Source organism: Corvus brachyrhynchos, unplaced genomic scaffold (assembly GCF_000691975.1).
Source record: "Corvus brachyrhynchos isolate BGI_N302 unplaced genomic scaffold, ASM69197v1 scaffold142, whole genome shotgun sequence".
Lineage (NCBI taxonomy): Eukaryota > Metazoa > Chordata > Aves > Passeriformes > Corvidae > Corvus > Corvus brachyrhynchos.
The window spans coordinates 541,175-560,258 of NW_008237226.1; the positions used below are offsets into that span (position 1 = coordinate 541,175).

The 19,084-nt window shown below is 40.7% G+C and overlaps 1 protein-coding gene across 2 annotated transcripts in view; it reads right to left on the minus strand.

Annotated features, from left to right (window-relative positions):
- Positions 1-10,405, minus strand: part of LOC103612263 (macrophage mannose receptor 1) — a 59,302-nt gene extending 48,897 nt beyond the window's left edge. Inside the window, exons 1-3 of one of the 2 annotated variants that reach the window (XM_017729204.1) lie at positions 9,845-10,405; positions 5,733-6,134; positions 3,700-3,873 (exon numbers count right to left, since the gene is read on the minus strand). In XM_017729204.1, coding sequence (XP_017584693.1) covers positions 3,700-3,873; positions 5,733-6,134; positions 9,845-9,905 — 637 coding nt within the window. In that variant the 5' untranslated portion in view covers positions 9,906-10,405. Of the gene's footprint in view, positions 1-3,699; positions 3,874-5,732; positions 6,135-9,844 lie in introns of those variants that run through there. The other variant, XM_017729205.1, reaches the window with a different exon arrangement.
- Between the last annotated feature and the right edge of the window lie 8,679 nt (positions 10,406-19,084).

Below are 19,084 nucleotides of genomic sequence, written 5' to 3' on the forward strand. Positions count from 1 at the left end.
CCTGAGGTTCTCTAATGTAATAGTAGATCCAGGGCAGCAGACAGGGAATGAAACAAGGTCACCGTTTTCTCTGGTACAACAAATCTTCTGTTTAAGGTAAACAATGAGTGGATAAAAACATGCCAAAATAGTTGATTTGTGAATGTGGAGAAAAAGACTAAAAACTTCCAGGGTGATGCTAGCTAAGGTGTATATCAAGTTGACCTTTTTTCTGAGATAAACCCCAAATTTTCTTACTAATTTGGGTTACTATGTAAAGTGGCTATGTATTACCTTACTGTGGTGGTGGTAATCAGACCCAAGTGCTGAATGAAAAGCTGACATCATCACCATCCAGATCACACTTCCCTGCAATTCCTGATTTCTTAAGCATGTATCTGACATAGCATGACTTTCTCCTCCACCACACAGCCTGACTGAACTCCCTAAATACCTGAACTTGGCAGTTTTAGGCAATGTTGGTGAAAGCATCATCCAAAAGGACCCAACACTAGAAGTTACCCCAGAAGGTACCACACTCTTTACACTGCTGCAGTCTCTTCTGGCTCATCTCAATTGTATCTCCACCAACAAGCAAGAGAAAACAGTGTGATCTTGATCTGCCAAAAATGGAACCTACATGACGTCCCAACACTGAGCTAAATATCACATAAAGGGAATAAAGTTGCGTGACAAAAGCAGAACACAGCAGAAATCGCTGCATGTCTGCCAGCAATGAGAAAACAACTGAAATTCCTGAAGCCTTTATCAGCTTGTCAAGTTGTCATCTCGGAAAAAATTGAGAGAAAGAGGTTTCTTTTGAATTCAGAGCGCTCAGAAAACCTCAGTGTGCAAACAGAGGGAAACAGTACAATAAGCAAAACTCAAGACAAAGCATGGTACCTGTAAAATATCAGGAGGTCACTTAACAGTTCCACTTTTTCCTGTATTAAATCTGATTATCTGTAGGTAATAGGAAGTGTTTCTTTTCAAATTATCTTTATTTTTTTAAAGAAATCAAATATAACCTACTGTAAAATAATGACATTTCAATAAAAATGGGGACTTTCATCGGATTATCTTTATCCACAAATCAATTTCTGTCAAAAATATTTTGTAACTGTCAGAATCAAAACTTCTTTGCTATACTATGTTCTAAAAGACCATAAATCCCTGTGCACAAGGCTGGGGTAAAATGAATATTGCAAAAGTAGTAAAATCTATAATTCAATAAAGAAAATTGGCTCTGACTTGATAGTAAGTGGTTTATAAATCTCATGCAGTTATTACAACGAAGAGGTAAAAAGTCTTGGGCATTCGTCCAACCTTCCACCTCAGTTCCCCAGTCTCATAATTTATAGCTGAATTCCATATGGTGCTCGCCGGTGGAATTTTGGCCTTTCATAAAAATAAAACTCATTTCTAAATCTCAGAAAATCTGCTTTTACAACACTTGAGTTTTAAGAGATCACATGTCTTTTCAGAGCAGGATCTTGGAAAATCTATATGCTGTTGTTTAAAGCTTAGTTCCCCAGGGAAAGAAAAAGATGAATCACTTTTCTGGAATAATATATTTTAGTATCTAAGCTAAATTCATGTTCAATCACAACTGTCCTTAGTACAGAAGTAGAAAATTAATAAAAATCTGAACTCCATCCCTACACAGATGAATTCACCATGCATTTATTCTCTGCAGTTTTTGTTTCTGTTCTAGTCACCTGCATTTTTATGCATGGCTTAGAAGGCTTTCTGAATCCTTCGTTAAAACTATGGCTCTTTCATCTGTCAAGAAAGAGGCCTCCATGGACTTCTTCCCACTGGAATAGAGCTATAGGTACACACTGAGTCACCCTCCTGATGGTCGTACACTGTGCAACCTGTTTGCTTCCCCAACACCTTCTCTGAAGTGCAGCACACAGTTCAAAAAGTCATGGTGTAACCTATAAAGAAGCAGAATTTTCTAGGCTACTAAAAATTGTTTGTTGTAGCAGCAGCACTTCTTAGCTCCTTTCCTAAAGGAGATTTAAGCTTAAGATTTAACCTCAGATTTAAGCTTCTGCTGTTACTGTGTCAGCATCTCTTTCTAAATCACCAAATAAAGGGTCATAATCACAATTATGGCGCCACCACTGATAAAATTTCTCCACCTCTGTTGATTATAATAACTGTTCCAAGTATGGTTTCATGCCCTCTTCGTTTTGGAGAACACTTGAGGTGGATTTGGTCACAATGAAAAGGGACTGGGTCAGCCACAGCCATTTCACTGAAGGTCCTGGCCCCCGTATGAGCAGCTTTAATAGTTTGCATCACATATTTTCATGCTGGCATTCTTGGTCCCCCAGACAGTTTAAGAAACAGCAAACACTTTATTCTTAGTAAGTAAACTTTTACACACACAGACTTAAACATTCTATTTTTAAAGGTGTTGCTGAAGTTTATTAACTTATCACTCTCTCATATCTCACTCTTTTTTTTTCATAGGGATGACTAAAACTTCTTCCACCATGGAAAATATATGACCCAAACTTGAATATTTTATAGCCAGTACTGAAGAACCAGGAAGGAAACATGCAGGCAATCAGCATAAAGCAGCTTTTTCCAAACACAATCACTGCCATCTGAATGGATTTCCTTGAATTATGCCGAAGAATTAAACAAAATTTTAATGATGCCTCCTATTTTTTGTACTCAAATACTACTAGGCAGAGAGCATTCTTAAGTCAACTTTGCTTGTGCTTTATTAATGGGATTGACATTCCCAACATGTTTTTATTGTCTTGAAAATGATACTGGCATAGGAGAAAAAAAAGTGCTGTTTTTATTCGTCTGAAATACTGAATGCAACATTCATGAAAATCAGGCAAGGACATCAGTATTTTGTCATCAAACCAGTTAAGATCAACCCAAACACTTTTCTTAACATCAAAGGAAAGGCATATTTTTCTCCTTAGCTCTGATTGCAGCCAGCTGGAGCTTTACACAAAAACACAATAATAAAGAAGAAGGGAGGAAGAAGTGCTACCCTTCTCAGCATGACAGAAGAAGCAGCTTGCAGACCAAATGTTAAGTACGTATTTTACAGAGGCCCAGAGTAAATTCATTCAAATTTAGAAGAATTCAAATACATGCAGGCATAAATGACTCCCATTTACTTAACGTAAGATCAACATTTCTAAATAAAGCTCTGCATATTCGTAATACTGCATTTTAAACTCCAAGTATACTCAAACCAGGAAATTTAGAATACAAATGCTTCTAACTGAGTTAAAAGACAGAACTAAAATACAGTACACAGATTTGGGAAACACTGGGATGTAGTAAAGAGTTTATGAAAGCTCTTTTGTGTCTAGAAGGCAACTCATTCTCCAAAGTAACTTTAATGTTCAATTAAACTGTATTCTAGCTTCCAGGTTTCTATTTTTTGGCCTTCTGCATGTACTATTTATGCTAATGTAACATCTTTGCATTGAATTTACCTTCTCTTTAAGTAAATGGTGCAGGTAGAGATTCCGGCACATGATTAACGTACTTTCACCCAGAAATAACTGGGCAATGTTTTTTATGCTGGGTGCTATATTTGGATATTTAGGTAGCTCTTAAGTGGAAAGCCAGCTAAACAGAGACAGAAACTGAACCATTTCAAACTGTAAAGCATGTTATGGACATATTTTCAGGCAGCTGAGTAACAGCACAGCAGAATCATGAACGGAAAAAGCTTACATTTTGTTGGGCAAAATCCATACTTCTTGTCGACATCATAGTCGGAAGTGGTTCCACACCAGAACCATCCATCTGACCTGCCAGCATCTGTGCAGTCAGCATACCATTTACCACCAAACTTAAAAGGAAATGCACAAGGGGCTCCATTGTCATTTCCTTTCACTGTGTAGGTATCTAAGGAGACACAACAATTCAAAAATGTACAAACATTAATAAGCATGGGATATATAAGGGTTCATCTTTATGATCCTATTACAAAAGCAACTGTAGCAACTGTACTAGAAATGGGACATTGATCATCTTACTCTAGGTCTAAGCTAATATCCCTGTTCACAATGAGACAAATTTTTGTTGCTAAGGGAGACAAGTGACCACAACTGACTGAGCCAAAATAAGTACATTCCTGTGCTAAATTTCCCATGCATAACAATCAAAAGTACAAAATCCACACAATTAAGCAATTTTTTAAAGCACAAAAAACTGTTGAGTGTTCCATCAATAACTCAGTCAACTGCTGATCATTTTAGACGTGGAAGAACATGTACACGTAAACTTGAAAGATATATACCATGGAGTGACTCCAATATATTATGCCCAAATAAATTTTATATTTGTATCTAAAGATAATTCTTGTTTTATCAGAAACCCGACTAAATGAAACTTAACAAAGTGGCTATGATGCCTTTTATTGGTCTTAAAATCAAGACTCAAACACGGTTAGAAGGGAAAAAGGGATTTTACCTTGGTATTTATTTTAAGGATCCTTAGGTGCACTACGTTCAGGTCGAATGCACCCCAAGGCACACCGCAATGCACACCCCCCAAAAGATCTGGTATAACATTATAGGTTTTACTAATTAGCATATCTATCAAAGATTCCCCAATGAGAGGCTCAAGTGAGCCCCCCTCCCCAAGGAACCTTCCCCTGGATGGTTCTATCTTAGTTTACAGAATGTGTTCTGGAGAGGACCTTGGGGTCTGGGGCACACTAACCCCTACCTACGAAGCTTCTAGAATGTTTAGTCTCTTAGCAGAACAAACAAGTCCAAGAATGTAGGCAGAAAGCACAAAGAATACAGAAAAGGCAAAAAATCATCATGGCATCAGCTAAAGCAGCTTTTTGTGTGTGCACATGTACTGTACATGCATTGATGGAAGGACATACGGGGGAATTGTACTTGACAAGGACTTTTGGAGAGGTGACATGCTATGGTCACTGTCTCAGAGCTGCTAGAAAACAGAGGAGGAGGAAATAGCAGGACATTATTACATCTCCCTCCTGCCTTCTTTCACATAATTTGCTTTGCTAGGGTTCTTCTATTCTGGCTTCTGGCCAAGGACTAGTACTGTAATCAGCCAAGGTGTAAACCACAGAAACTGCACCCATACCTCCCTCTGTGACCATTTCTGTTTATCAAAGAATACTAAATGGGAAGTCAAATGTATTCCCAGATACCCATCATGAATATATATAGAGATGTATTATACACAACTTTTTCAAATTTAACTATTTAAAATATCTTATTTCTTTATCTAACATTTTAGCACCAACTCTGAGACTCCCTTCAAACACCTAGGAAGACATATATTGGAAGTGAATATATCAAGAGCTAACTAATATCTTACAGATAGTTAATATTTGCACCCAAAGGAAAAAAAATATAACCAACAGACTATACATTTACACTACATCTTTCTGTACACACATAGTAAATAGTAAAAGCTATAATCAACTGTTGTGTAATAGTTATACACATGTTTTGAATAACCATAGAATTTTCTATTCTCTCCAAATGAATCACTACCATGCATGGTTAATCATCTATCAGCACTTTGACAAGTTTGACAAAAAACTAAATTAACCCCTCAAAAAACAAAAAGCACACACTCAATCGAGTATTGTTGATTTCACCTGAATTCACACCCACTGATCATTAATAAGATTAAGGAAATTCTCCTACACATAAAAATATTTTCATTAACTACACATAAAAATGAGTTTTAAATACAGAAGTGAATTTACAGAACTTTACCTTCATAGCCTCGAGAACACAGATCGTCTGTGGTTCCGTAGACTTTCCACCTACTCCATAAACCAGATCCCTTGTACAGCATAATATTCCTTTCCTGTTTGTTTCCATAGTTGAAAAACAAATCTTCCCCTTGGATTGCAAAGAGAGTCTCATTTCTGCATTCCCATCGCTGAAGTTCACTAGCCTTGTCACAAGGATACAGAGTGATCGGAACCCAGTCTTTCTTCGAAGGCACTCCCAAGCACAATTTGAATGCTATGCTCATAAGCTGGTGATCTGAGACCCACCTGAATTTTTGTGACTCATTTTCTTGAATGCAAGGAGCCATAGTCACTGAATTAGAACTTTGAGCCAGTACACAGCGTTTGTGATCTTCATTATATATTAAGAAGATGCTAGTATCTGTAAGAAAAATAACACTGGAATCATTTGGGTTGAAGTAATCTTACCTACTATCTAAATGAAATATGAATCTGGACCCTCCCCTTAAAATCTCATCATCTGTTCAGCAAAAGAAGATGTGGAGTACACCTGTTAAAGTGGCTCTACAATGCAACTAGTTCAGATGTGAGGACACTTCAACTATTTTGTGTCAGTGAAAGCATCTATACACAAAAGCCCAAGGCAGCAGAGGTGTAGATTAGTGTCTCCTTTAGGTTTAAAGCACGGGTTAAACTGAAGAGAGAAAACACACTCATGGTATTAATCCAAGCTGCACCCATGGGAGTTACTGAAAAGAGGGAGAACGGACACCGTAGAGAGCAGATCCTGACACTGAACTGTTCAGCAGCACTGGCTCCCGGGCATGGGGAGATGACAATAGTCACTAAGGGCTTCAGGCTCCATTTCCTTGCAGTGGGGAGCTCTGCTCTCAAAAGCCCTGTTAAAATCTTTAAAGTATTAACTGAGGGGAAGGATATGTTTTTAAGCTTTATACACAAGCTACTTGTAGAGCATATTTATTTTTCACTTCAGTCATCGGTGACTTTTTCTTACATCTCTTCAATATGAATGAAATACTAACAGCAGTGGGATTTGCCATCACAAGGTATGCCTCTTCATGACTTATGAAAATATACAAAGCTCTTCATAGCTTCCCAAGTTATTTTTCCCTCTTAGTAAACAGTGATTCTCAGCATGCATTTTTACGTATTCAAGGTTGATTTCAAAATTGTAGCCACTTGAAAAGTTTTTAGTGTTTTTACACTTGGATGTGCTATGAAGTGTAATGTTTCTGAGCTGATCTTGCTGAAAGACTGAAAATTCTCCTCTCTGATCCACCTGAGATGCATTTTAGCACAGTAACTTAATCATGTTCTTTCGTATAAGGTAACGGGATGCACAATATTTTAAAACTATATTTTAACTGGGCTATGAGCTAGGAAGGAGAAACATTAATTTATCTGACTCTGGGGATTGAAGCTAATTAAAACACTATTTATTTTAGTGTATTATTACCAAACTAAACAAATTCTATAAAGGAGAAATATTTAAGGGGAAAACAGGTTAACCACAGAAAAATTTCCCTTCTCTGCTGAGTCTCTAATGTGGAAATTATCATACTTTTCTGCAGAAGAACAACCTGGGAACAAATAACCTCTCTCTCAGAAAAAGAGCTGACCTAGACTTATCTCATCTATAGTTCAGCTTCCTTCTCTTGTCCTTTGGCTTCCAACTCACTGGGAAGTAATGTAAAACTGATGAGCACTGGAGGCAGAAATTGTTGTCTTTTGCCAATCTGTTTTACTCACAGACAATACAAGGAAATGTATAATTATCACTGCTGGTGACAACTTCTTTTTATTCTGCTTTTCTACTAGCATTTAGCACAATGTTATTGTAAACTGATATATGCAGTGCTTGCAACTCCTCTTTTCCTGAAATAGTGTTTAAAGCTTCTGGATAAAAGAGATGCCAGACAATTTCACATGTGTAGAAAACACTACCAGATTTTTCAAACTGCTAAAATTGTATTTGTGACCTAAAATAACATTGCTTATTTTCTGTTTCTTGTGGTGTTAAAGAGAAGATGCTATGCACATGAAAAAGGTATCCCTAAGATACTGGATTGCTGCATCCAGCAATGAAAGGGTGCAGAGTTCCGACTTCAGAAACAAAATTAAAAATCTGAACAAAGAGGTCTGGCCAGTGGGGATGGAGAGGGGGACAAAACTTAGGCTCTCTACTATTCTGACAGTGCCTTTTACAAAGCTTTAGAAGTGTGTACACCCAACACACCTGCTTATACAAGGGCCCCACTGCACATTCCCAGTGCAGGGTGTAGTACGTATGTAAGCAGCTAAAGGCCAACACAGCCAAGCAGGCATAGAAAAGAAGTCAACACCAAACCAGGAGAACAGGAGGTAGCAGGATGCTGGAGCAAGTGTGGCTGAGGCTGTGATTGCAGGATTTCATTTCCCTCAGTATTGCTCCTCTCTAGTCCATGGCCATCAAGCAGACTTGTAACTTAGTCCTGTATTGCTCCAGTTTACAGTTTTATTTGTTTGTTCTGCTTTCTTGGTCACCGAAAGGGGATTCCCATACAACAGTATCCATGTGAGTATTTAGATAGTCTAGGAGAAACAAGCCAGGTATTTGTGCAGCACTTCCTCTGCCCTGCCAACTCCTCTCTGTAAACACTTGATAACACTCTTGCCAACATGATGAGCCATATCTGTAAAATGGGCTGAGAATTACACGTATCACCATTAGCTGTGTTTCACTGTTCCGTAGCAACACTTGTTACAGAGCTCTGTAACAGGTGCTGCTCTTCACTACAGATGAACCGTGGGTGGAACACTTTAAGGTCCACCACAGTGTGCTCATGAGTACCACAGTGTTAGTACTTTGAATTAAGCCTATTTCTAACAGTAATTCATATTTTGAAAGTTACAGCTGGAAGGAAGTTCTTTAAAATGCATAAGAACATGCCAGGCTTGGGAAACAACTTCACCATTACCACAACCAGCCATTCAGGGAGATCCAGCATCTTTTCCCTCAAACGTCCCAAGTAGATCCCAGTAGAATTTTTCTCACAGGTTTTCATTTTTCTTTACCCACCACTCTGTGACTATTTGCTTATCCATCTCTGGCCCCAAGTTGTATCTTAAGAATTGTGCCAAGCACTTCAGAATCTCACCAGACAGTGTCATTTCCACAGTAGAGATTTCCAGTGTGCCAAACTGGCTCCACAGTCTGCAGCACTTGCAAACCATTACAGATTATGTGAGTGTAAATAAAGAAGTAACCCGTGAAGCCAGTGAAGTGCTGCCAGTGTTAAACACTAACGGAGAGCACCAGACGAGCACCCCAAAAGTCAGGAGCAAAAGAGGAGGGAGCAAGGAGGCAGCAAGCAGGTAGGATGACTGTCTTCTCTACAGACTCTTGCTTACCAGTCAGCCTAAACTTATTGTTGCTAATTACATAAATGAAGAAAGGTTACAAGGCAGTGTTGTGAAGTTTTGCATCAGTAGATCTTAATCTAGAGAGCAGAGGATGCTGAGAGGTTTTCAGGAAGGTCAGGTGAAAAACTTTCACTGAAAAACAGTTGTGAGCTGGAAATCATGGTAAGTCTCAGAGCAAGTGGGTACAAACTCCAGGTATCACCGAGCAACACAACTTCCCCATTTCCACACCTCTATCCATACCAGCACCTCAGCTACCTTGAAATCCCCCCATGAAAGCCATCTGCCAAAAGCAGGGCCCATCAAAGAGGAGGGCAGGCAGAGCCCCAGTACCAGGCACGTCCGCAAACCTCTGCGTGAGCAGGTCTCTGAGGGAAAGCTAGGTGATGGTATTAAATCAATCGGGGACCTAGCAGAGCAGTGGGGGAAACTGAGGCAGCGCCAGTGACAGCCCTGTTCGGCACCCACAGCGCCATGGGTACCCAAAAGTCCGCCCTGCCGGGCAGCTTTGCCCACCGGGCACCTCTGGATGCGGGAAGCCGCCTCCATCAGCGCGCCCGCCGCAGTGAGGGTGAAAATGGTCCTGGGCTTCACCTGCGCTCTTTCCCCACGCCCCCCGTAAGCCCCAGGTCAGACTCGGCTCTGTGCCTGCCGTGATCCCTCATTTTTCGGCTCGCCTCACCCCGCACAGCCCCTGCGGGCACTTACCCAGCAGCGGAAAAACCCGGGGGAGAAGCCCGAGGAGAAGCAGGAGCAGGGAGGGAGCCATGGCCGCGGCTCCGCCCGTGGCGCCCCGCGGCTCAGAGGAGAGGGCGTCCCGCCGGGCAGGTCCTCCGCACTTGTGAAGGGCTGGTGGATCAGGGGAAAACTCTGCGCTCCAAATGATAAGGAAATATCCTGTCACATGGGGCGTTTTGAAATAACAGGAATTCGCTGTTCAAACTTTGCTTTCCTAAGCTGATTTTTTTTCCCGTAGCGGAGGAAAGAGCCTCCTTCAGGCATGTGCAGGTGATAAAGCGGTGATAGCTGAGAGGAGCGCTGCTTTTTTTGTTGTTGCCGTTGTGCGTGGTGTTTTTTTCTTTTATCCCCCAAGCGACTCTGTCAGCGTTGCATCTGGGTCAGTGGTTTGTCTTCCAAGAAAATTAACCAAACCCGCTGCGAGGGAGGAGGACATCCCTCTCCTTTCCTTCTAGGATAAGGAAAGGCGAAGGATGAGGGGTAAGAAACCCAAGTCTCAGAGAAAACCCCTGCTCGAACGAGCAGGTTGCTCCCCAGAGCAAGGACTGCAGAAGGAGCAGAGACCTACTTTTGGGAACCCGGGATCTGGGTTGCGCCCCCGTCCCCATCACTCCTCCCCCAGGCGCGAGCAGGTCGCTCCGCCGGGAGCGGGGCGCGGCCGGGGCTCGGGGCTGCCAAGGAGGAGCCCGAGAGGACGAGGGAGCTTAATGCCCTAAGAGGCATTGCTGAGCTCCAATAAATGAACTTCAGCCGATTTGTTTGTTTGTTTATTCTACTGACAGTGATAGCTCTATCTGCTATTAACAGGACTCAAATCTTGCTCGTGAATCAGTGTAAGACAGAACCTTGCCTGCTAGCTGGGTTTCACAAGATGAAGCACCTGCCTGGAATTAAATGGTCTTTCTGAAAAGGTGTTTTTAGAGTACAGTCTGCCTTCAGGTTATTACAGCTTCTTGCTATGCTGGATACAAGACCTTCCCCATGTGATTTTTGTGGAGAGCAGCATATTATTTCTTCGAGATCACTATCCATATACAGTCTGAAGAGTCCCAAATGGATTGAAAACATCAGTCTTACTGTTGTTTTACATAGAGAGGCCTTTAGAACATCTAGGACTTACTGGGTATTTTGATGGGGCATACATGAGGATCAGGGGGCACCTTATTGCTCTCTACAACACCCTGAAAGGAGGTCGTGGTGAGGTGGGGGTCAATCTCTTCTCCCAGGTGACAAGTGACAGGACAAGAGGAAGTGGTCTGAAGTTGCACCAGGGAAGGTTTAGACTGGATATTAGGAAAAATTTCTTTCCTGAAAGAGTAGTCAAGCACTGCAACAGGCTGCCCATGGAAATGGTTGAATAACCATCCCTGGAAGCATTTAAAGATGTGGAGATGTGGTGCTTAGAGGCATGATTTATTGGTAGGCTTGGAAGTGCTGGATTAATGGTTGGACTCAATGATCTAAGAGTCTTTTCCAACTTTAAGATTCTATAATTCTATGAATCTGCAAAGCAACAAACCTACCATGTGTATGAAGAACTGTCATGCAGCAGCTGTCCCTGTGCTGTCATGCACTTGGAAATCTCTGATAAGTATTAAAAAATCTTCAAAAGCCTCCTTGATGGAAGTTCTGGGTGGAAAAGTACAGCACATGCAGGGAAACACCAATATGAGATTAGTATGGAAAGAGGCGGAGCAGAGTATGAAGGTACTTTGACACTATTGTAAGAGGAGAAGAAACAATGGAGATGAAAACCAAGCTCATTTGAAGTCAACGAAATTCCTTTAAATACTGGAAAGGATTCCAGACAGGCACTTCAGCTGTGTTGGGTCCTCTTGGGGGCTACATAAGGGGAGTAAAGAGGAAGTGGTTCATAATTTCTCTCAACATCTGTATAACCACATAAAGGTCAGGAACAGCCTGGCCCAGGGACAGGAGGTGGGAAGTATTTCAGCCATAATCAGCAATGTTCTGTATTGTTGTGTTGATGAATTGTCATGTGGGAAACTTAATCTCTTGCTGTAGTGTATGGCAGATATTTTTCCCTAATTATGTGCAAAACCCAAAAGCCCAGGAAAACATCCAGTGCTAAAAGGAACAAGTCAGAAGACTCAACAATGCTGCTGCCCTAACAGAACACTGCTATTTCTAAGACCAGCACTGAAATTTTGGGCATTTGTGGTATTCTTTTGGCTCAAGATAAACAGAGAAGGGAGACACTTCAGTCTCAGTGTTCAGTCTCAATGTAAGCAGATAAAACTGCCACCAAAGTCTTTACATGGTTTTGTAGAGATTGCTTATGTGATGGTTATGTGCAGCAAAGGCTGCATGTAACCTGAATATATGTGTTGCACAAATAGGCAGAAAAAGGGAATTAAGGAGAAGAGTAGTGATAACTCTTTGGCTGTCAGTGGCTGTACCAGGAATGAGCTGTACTCTGAAGTGACAGAAGACACTGTATTAGGCTATTCTTGGAGTTTCTCAAAACTGAACTGGCCAAGCTGCTGAGCAACTTGATCCAACTCAGCCCTTCTTTAGAGAGGCGGTCATGCTAGATGACTTCCCAAGGTCTCTTCCAACCAAAATGAGACTTCAGAAGAGCTACTTCCAAGAGAAGTATTCCAGCCTCCCTTCCTGATCTGAAAGCTGCCTTTTTCTCATTGTCCCTTAACACTCACTGGAGATACTGGAGATAGTACCCGTCCAAAGCCATTTTGACACAGACATGTGTGATCCATACATATATATGTCTATGTGTGTATACTTATGCCTACACAAAGCCCCTGTCTAGAGCAGCACAGGTTTTGATGAGCTTATTCACGTATGCTCTGTGTCTCATCTGCAGCACACTCATCACTAATTATATCTGGATCTGTCTTCCTCTTTCATCATGCAAATACATGACTCGTATATTCTGATCTGATACAGTCAAAGGGAAGGAAAGATTTTCTCTCTTTTGAGACAAAAGGGGTCAGAAAAGTCTCAGGCTGTAGTGATTTGTAGGCAAAAAGTTACCAAAAGCTCAATCTGCTAAATAACTAATGACAGGGTACATGTCCTAGATAGACATATGTTTTCATCTCTCCCGTGGGTAGAAAGCCAGCTGACATTTACACAGAACAGAAGGGCTTGAATTCCTCTGAGACAGGTTACACCCTCTCTTCTTCTGGCACATCCAGTTCTTGCAACCGGTCATTCTTCCTGGCAAAACACTCTGAAATCCTGAGGCCACAGTGCCCCTTGACTTTTACAGCCAAGTGGAAAATGGGAAGTTCAGTCCTAAATGAAATCATATCCAGACCTGAAACATAATATGCCTGTATTGCATGTGTGGAAGAAAAACAAATTGATTACTATCCATGCTTTTACATTTGCATCCAAGATGTTTTGTGATGTTTCATGTGGGAGCCTGTATCTCTCAGATGGTGTTCCATAGTTATCTACACATTACTAATATTTGCACGGGTGCTGCAGTGGGTTACCTGCAATGGAAGCCTAAAACCCTTTCTGTATTTCATTAGTCATCCTGGAGTATTTAAATAAAGTATTTAAACATTCTCACACTACTGAATGATTTTGGAAAGAGAGCTTTCTAGAAGATTGTACTGTTGCAAAGAGATAATTAAAGTTAGACATTGTACTGGTTTTGACTGGGATGGAGTTAATTTTCTTTGTAGCAGCTGAGATGGTGATATGTCTTGGGTTTATGACCAAAACAGTGTTGATAATACAGGGATGTTTTAGTTATTAGTGAACAGTTTTGCACAGCCTCAAAGCCTTTTCTGCTTCTCATGCTACCCCATCAGTGAGCAGGCTAGGGTGGGCAAGAAGCTGGGAGGGCACACAGCCAGGACAGTTGATCCCAATGGACCAAAGAGGTATTCCACACTCTATGATGTCATGCTCAGCCATAAAAGCTGGGGGAATGAGAAGGGAGGGCAGACATTCAGAGTAATGGTGTCTGTCTTCCCAAGGCTCTGATTTCCTTGGGAATTAGCTGAACACCTGTCTGCCACCGGAATGTAATGAAATAATTCCTTTTTTCATTTGGTACATGCAGCTTTTTGCTTTTCTTATTAAAACGTCTTTATTTCACCCTCAAGTTTTCTCACTTTCACCCTGCTGTTCTCTCCCCCATCCTGCTGCAGGAGAGTGAGCGAGCAGCTGTGTGGGGTTGAGCTGCCAGCTGGGGTCGAACTACAACAGACACAGACTAAAACATTATTTATTAAGATAATTTCAAGAACTTTACCATTCTGTACATTCTAATTAGTATTTAGGAGTGAGAGAATTTTTGTTCATTTAAACCAGAATCTTTCAGAGTCAAAAGGAGTTAAAAGCTAAGAGGAAAATCACAGAAAACGGACAGAAATCTTGAATTTTCTCAAAGAATTTTCAATGACTGTCAGACTAAATGTATCTATCAAGTTGAGGAAAAATTACAGCACTGTTGTGTATGAACTAAAAGAGCAAGGACACAAACCTGTGAATGCTGGGTGTGGATCAACAGCCACCACAGTTTATTTCAAGTGTAGCTAAAGCTGAAGCAGACACATTTCTTCCATACAGGAGCTAGTAGAAAGAAGGGTTATGAACACTTTCAGCATTTTTTCATCTCATCTCTTGCTTTGCAAGGCTTAAGCTCATCTTGTTGATTTCTGCAAGCACACAACACAGCTAATAGGAACGGCAAACAAAATAACACGTAAGTAGGACACAGTCCAGCACTGGTTTGACAGTACCATTATCTCAACAACAAATTGTGCCCACTGGTGAGAAAACAAAAGGAAAAATAATGCAGTAATACACTGCCAAGAAATTAAATTCATTGCTCTGTAATTACTTGAAATCCCACCAGAAGAAAAGCTCCTCTAAATACACAAATGTATTCAGCCCCTACACATCCTAAAACAGCAGTACAGTCATCCTAACCTCCCTTTGCTGTCAGTGGACAGAGCAAAGGAGGAGCAAGAAATAGAGGACCAATTTAGGTGTCATACTCTTATGCTTGGTCTTACTTAAGTTGAGCCTGGGCCTGAATTCCTGAACATCATTGTGCTAAGCAGTACAAAAGAATAAATATTAAATCAGAACGACTTTTTTTTCCTCAAGATAACACCTCAAGCCTTTATTGTGACACCCTACGTCTATTTCTTTTTTTAAAAATACCTTTTTTAAATGACATTAAATCCATGCTACAAATCCCCTGCAGCCAGAAGGCAGAAAGGGAGTTCTACTGTGGAAGCATTTGTTGATCTTCGTGGTCTATTCCACTTTCTTTCTCATTCTGTAGTAATAAATCACTCCTAACTAACACTGTGGGAATTTTGCTTTAATTACAGTGTTCTACATGGCAAAGAGCTGTACACACCCAGAGCAGTGGGACCCATGGCTCTGTTATCTACACAACAGACAATTACTGGATTGCCATTTCTTATTTATCTAGGTACAATAAGCCTTTTGATAAGACTACTTCTCTTAACAAAATGAATACACATCTTTAATCCTGGTCATAACTTTATGAGTACACCTGTGGTCTGTAAGATTTCTCCGAGCTTAATAATCACAGAGAATCATCAAGTTTGGAAGAGACCTTCAAGACCATCAAGTCCAACAATCAAAGTAACACCGCTATAATCTCCCCTAAACCAAATCCCCAACATCCAGACATCTCTTGAACTCTTCCAGAGGCAGTGATTCCATCACCTCCTTGGCCAATTTATACCCATGCCTAACCACTCTTCCAGTGAAATAAAAATTTCTAGTATCTAAAATTTGGAACTCAGTGGGAGTAGAGCAGGACACACTTTAATACAAACCCATAGCCTACTTATAACAGTTACCACCTTTGAGCTGTATGTTCATTTCCAGTTATTTATCATGGTTAACAGGAGATGTAGAAGAAGTATGGCAGTAAATATATGAAACAGTATTTAATAAAGGATGAAGAGAAATAGTTATTTTAAGAAATGTGTGGCAAAAGATGATACATAACAGGAAAAAGTATCAGATGATAGGAAAAGATACAGAGCTGATTTGTACTTTCTACTTGCCCTATCAAAATACATGTGCCAAAGAAAATCCAGGTTAATTCAGAAACAACAGTCTTCATATCCATTGTCATTATCAACTCAAAATATAGCCATGGCAGGAGCACAGGGTTCCTTCAAGAACTATTCTCCTTTAGGACAGAAATAAATCAGTAGGAGAAAGCATTTAAGAAGAAACTCCCAAGAAGGCAGTTAAGGGATCAATGGGTAAATGCCAGGTAGAGAGTCTGGGTTGGCTTTGTTACCAGAGAAGAGGATTACTTACAGTTTTTTTGGCTGGACTTTTTTTAACTTTACTTCAAATAATCAAATTTTGGATGCAATCATAGGCCACACTCCTTAACCACAGATTTGATCCTGTGTCTCTGGAATAGGAAACTATGGCATCCCTGTAAGTATTAAGAGGATACCGAGAAATCTTTAAATGATTCTTTTGGCAAATCTTATGTTGAGATGTTGTTGAGCAATGTTTTAATACCCTGTACTGTAAATAAAAGTCTACAATGATGAGCATGCCAGTAAATCTATGCCATCCTGAATACTCATTCATGATGGTTGCAGTAGCAAAATACCACACAGGACATAAGAAAGGAAAGAGGTTTCAGTGCAATTTCCCAAAGAAATATGAAATTAAGCAATAATATTAATTTTAAACAGCATGTATTTTTAAAACAGATTATAGTATCCCTAATGTCAGTCAGATAATTTTTAAAAATTACTGCTAGCCCCAAATTTATGAAATGTCACCCATGGTATAGGGTTTACCCATGGGTAGAATATTACATTTTTGAATGGAAATATACCTAATTTCAGTAAAGGCACTGAGAACTGCAGTTTCCTATCTGATTTAATGTTCAAACCTTCTGTCTGATTCAAAAATTCTTTAAGCTTACACTGTTAAAACATTTTTTAACCATTTTTTGCAGAATTAAAAAAGTTTTTTCAGAAAATTAATTCAGCAAAGACTGAAATATTATGAAGCATTATGTAAACTAAACAGTTATTGAGTATACATTATTGAAGCTTCAATATAGTAGGGGGGCAAATTAAATTTTATTTCAAAGATCATGTTTATATTTTATTCTAATTTCAACAACAGGATTTTTATTTTGACAATATTTCCTGCAAAACAGGATAGAGTTTCCGTGCCTCAATGCTGTCTGTGTCAGAAGAGACTGAGCATCCCACTGAGTGACTTCCCTTTAGGCCAGCTCCAGCACCATGAGATGGCCCCCGTCCCACTACAGCTCACCTTCTGTTTTGCTCGTAAACGTGCTGGCTTTGTCACTCCTATGACCAAGACTGACAATGATTTTTTTAGTTTGCTATTGTTTAGTCACTAAATAATGTTGTTTCCTTTAGTCCAAATTTGTTTATGCGTTCAGATGCAGCTCATCAGGTTTGTTTGAAGAGTGATTGTCGTTCTGGCTTCACAAGCAGCGGTGACTCCCCAGACCACAGCAGGCTGCACTGGCCCGGGCCCCTGCAGAGCCAGGGATGCTTCCCACAGCGCATTTCAGACCTGCAGCACAAGTCCTGTCACTGCAGCGTCACCCACGAACACCCACAGCTGGGCATAAAGCCAGCTCCAGGTACCCAACCTCGTGATCCCATGTTTCACTCACCCTTACAAGGATGTAGTTACTACCTCCCTCCACTTGCTAGAGAAGCATATAGGGTGAAATGTATATTGAGTACTCAATATAATGAAATTTATAAGACAAAAAGTAGCTGAGATAATCTCAAAACTGTTCTCCCCCCCAGCCTACTTCCAGTGAAATAAAGGCCATGTAACAAATTTATAGATTGTAACCTAAAGGGGTATGTGTGAAGGAGGGTGACCTGTGAGACAGGGGTAGAGGGAGGGAGACTGGTACTACCCGGTGTGTGGGAGCAGCTCTGATAGAGGGAGCAGGCCTGCTGGGGGGGAGGCAGAGCTGGGGTGTTGCGGAGTGCTGAGTGCAGGGGTGTTGCCTTCGCACATGCTGAAACACAAAGACAGGACTGGTGTAAAGCATATTTACTAATCCTTAATCCTTCTCTGGATCTCAGGAGCCTGCTGGAGTGGCAATAATGAACCTTTTCACTTTTTCTTCCATCTGCTCATCTGTAACTGAACTTCAGGGCAGCTTGGCTCCAAGAGATGAAGAGTTCACCACCTCTTCTTGATGCAGTGTCTCCTGCACGAGGCCTTAGTGGAACAACCATAAAGAGAAAACAGAAGTTTAAATTGCTCTCTTCCCCTTTTGAAGTTTTGATAACATAAAAGGGGTGAGTCTAAGTCTGTAGATAATAATTTCTGTGAAATTCAATAGTCTTGCCTTGAATTTTAAGAAGTTTGACAAGAGCTCCAAAGTTAATAAAATATGTAGCAACATGTTAAATACATGAACAGCACTATACCACCCCGAAGAACCTGCCACCTGAAAAGTGCTGGGTGAACCAGTACTGAAATGACTCAGGCCAGAAGCAGCTAAGTAAGGGACTCAGACTCCATTTCTCTGCATGTGCATGGTACATGGCACAGTCACCTGTGCCCCATTTCTCTGGTTTTAGACATGCTGATGTAGTGTCCTGAGTAGGTCTTTTAATCCTTGCAAGACGATGACGACTCCTAGGTGAGATAGTTACATCACGATAAAACTTGTTTGCAGATGGGATGACTAAGTACAATCATGAAAGCTTTCCTCAGAAGAGCAGGGAGCCAGGTGGGCCTGAAAACCACATCAAAGACCAAAACAAAAGGCAGCAGCACCTGGGTCCTAGCAGAAAAATGTCCTGTCCAAGAAAACTATTCAGGGTACAGTACTTTCACAGTATTTTCTGTGAGTATACCCCTTTTTTGCACCAGCAGTGTGGGTCAGCCCTCATGCATATGGATATTGACAGCACTACAGGGCTGAGGAGCCTCATACTCTCTCCCCATCTCCCCTACAAAATAGTCCTGTACCTCCACCCTGACCAGATAGCAGCAGTCCTGTTGCCACGAGAGCTTCATCTCCTGTTTTCATACAGATACAAGTTGTCTATGGGTGACCTGGACTCCAACTTCTGTTGGTATTTCCATAGATGAACATTTCTTATGTAAGTTAAAAAAAAAAGTAAAAAGTAAAACCAAACCAAACCCTGAACAAATTAAAACCTCAAAACATAACAGGGA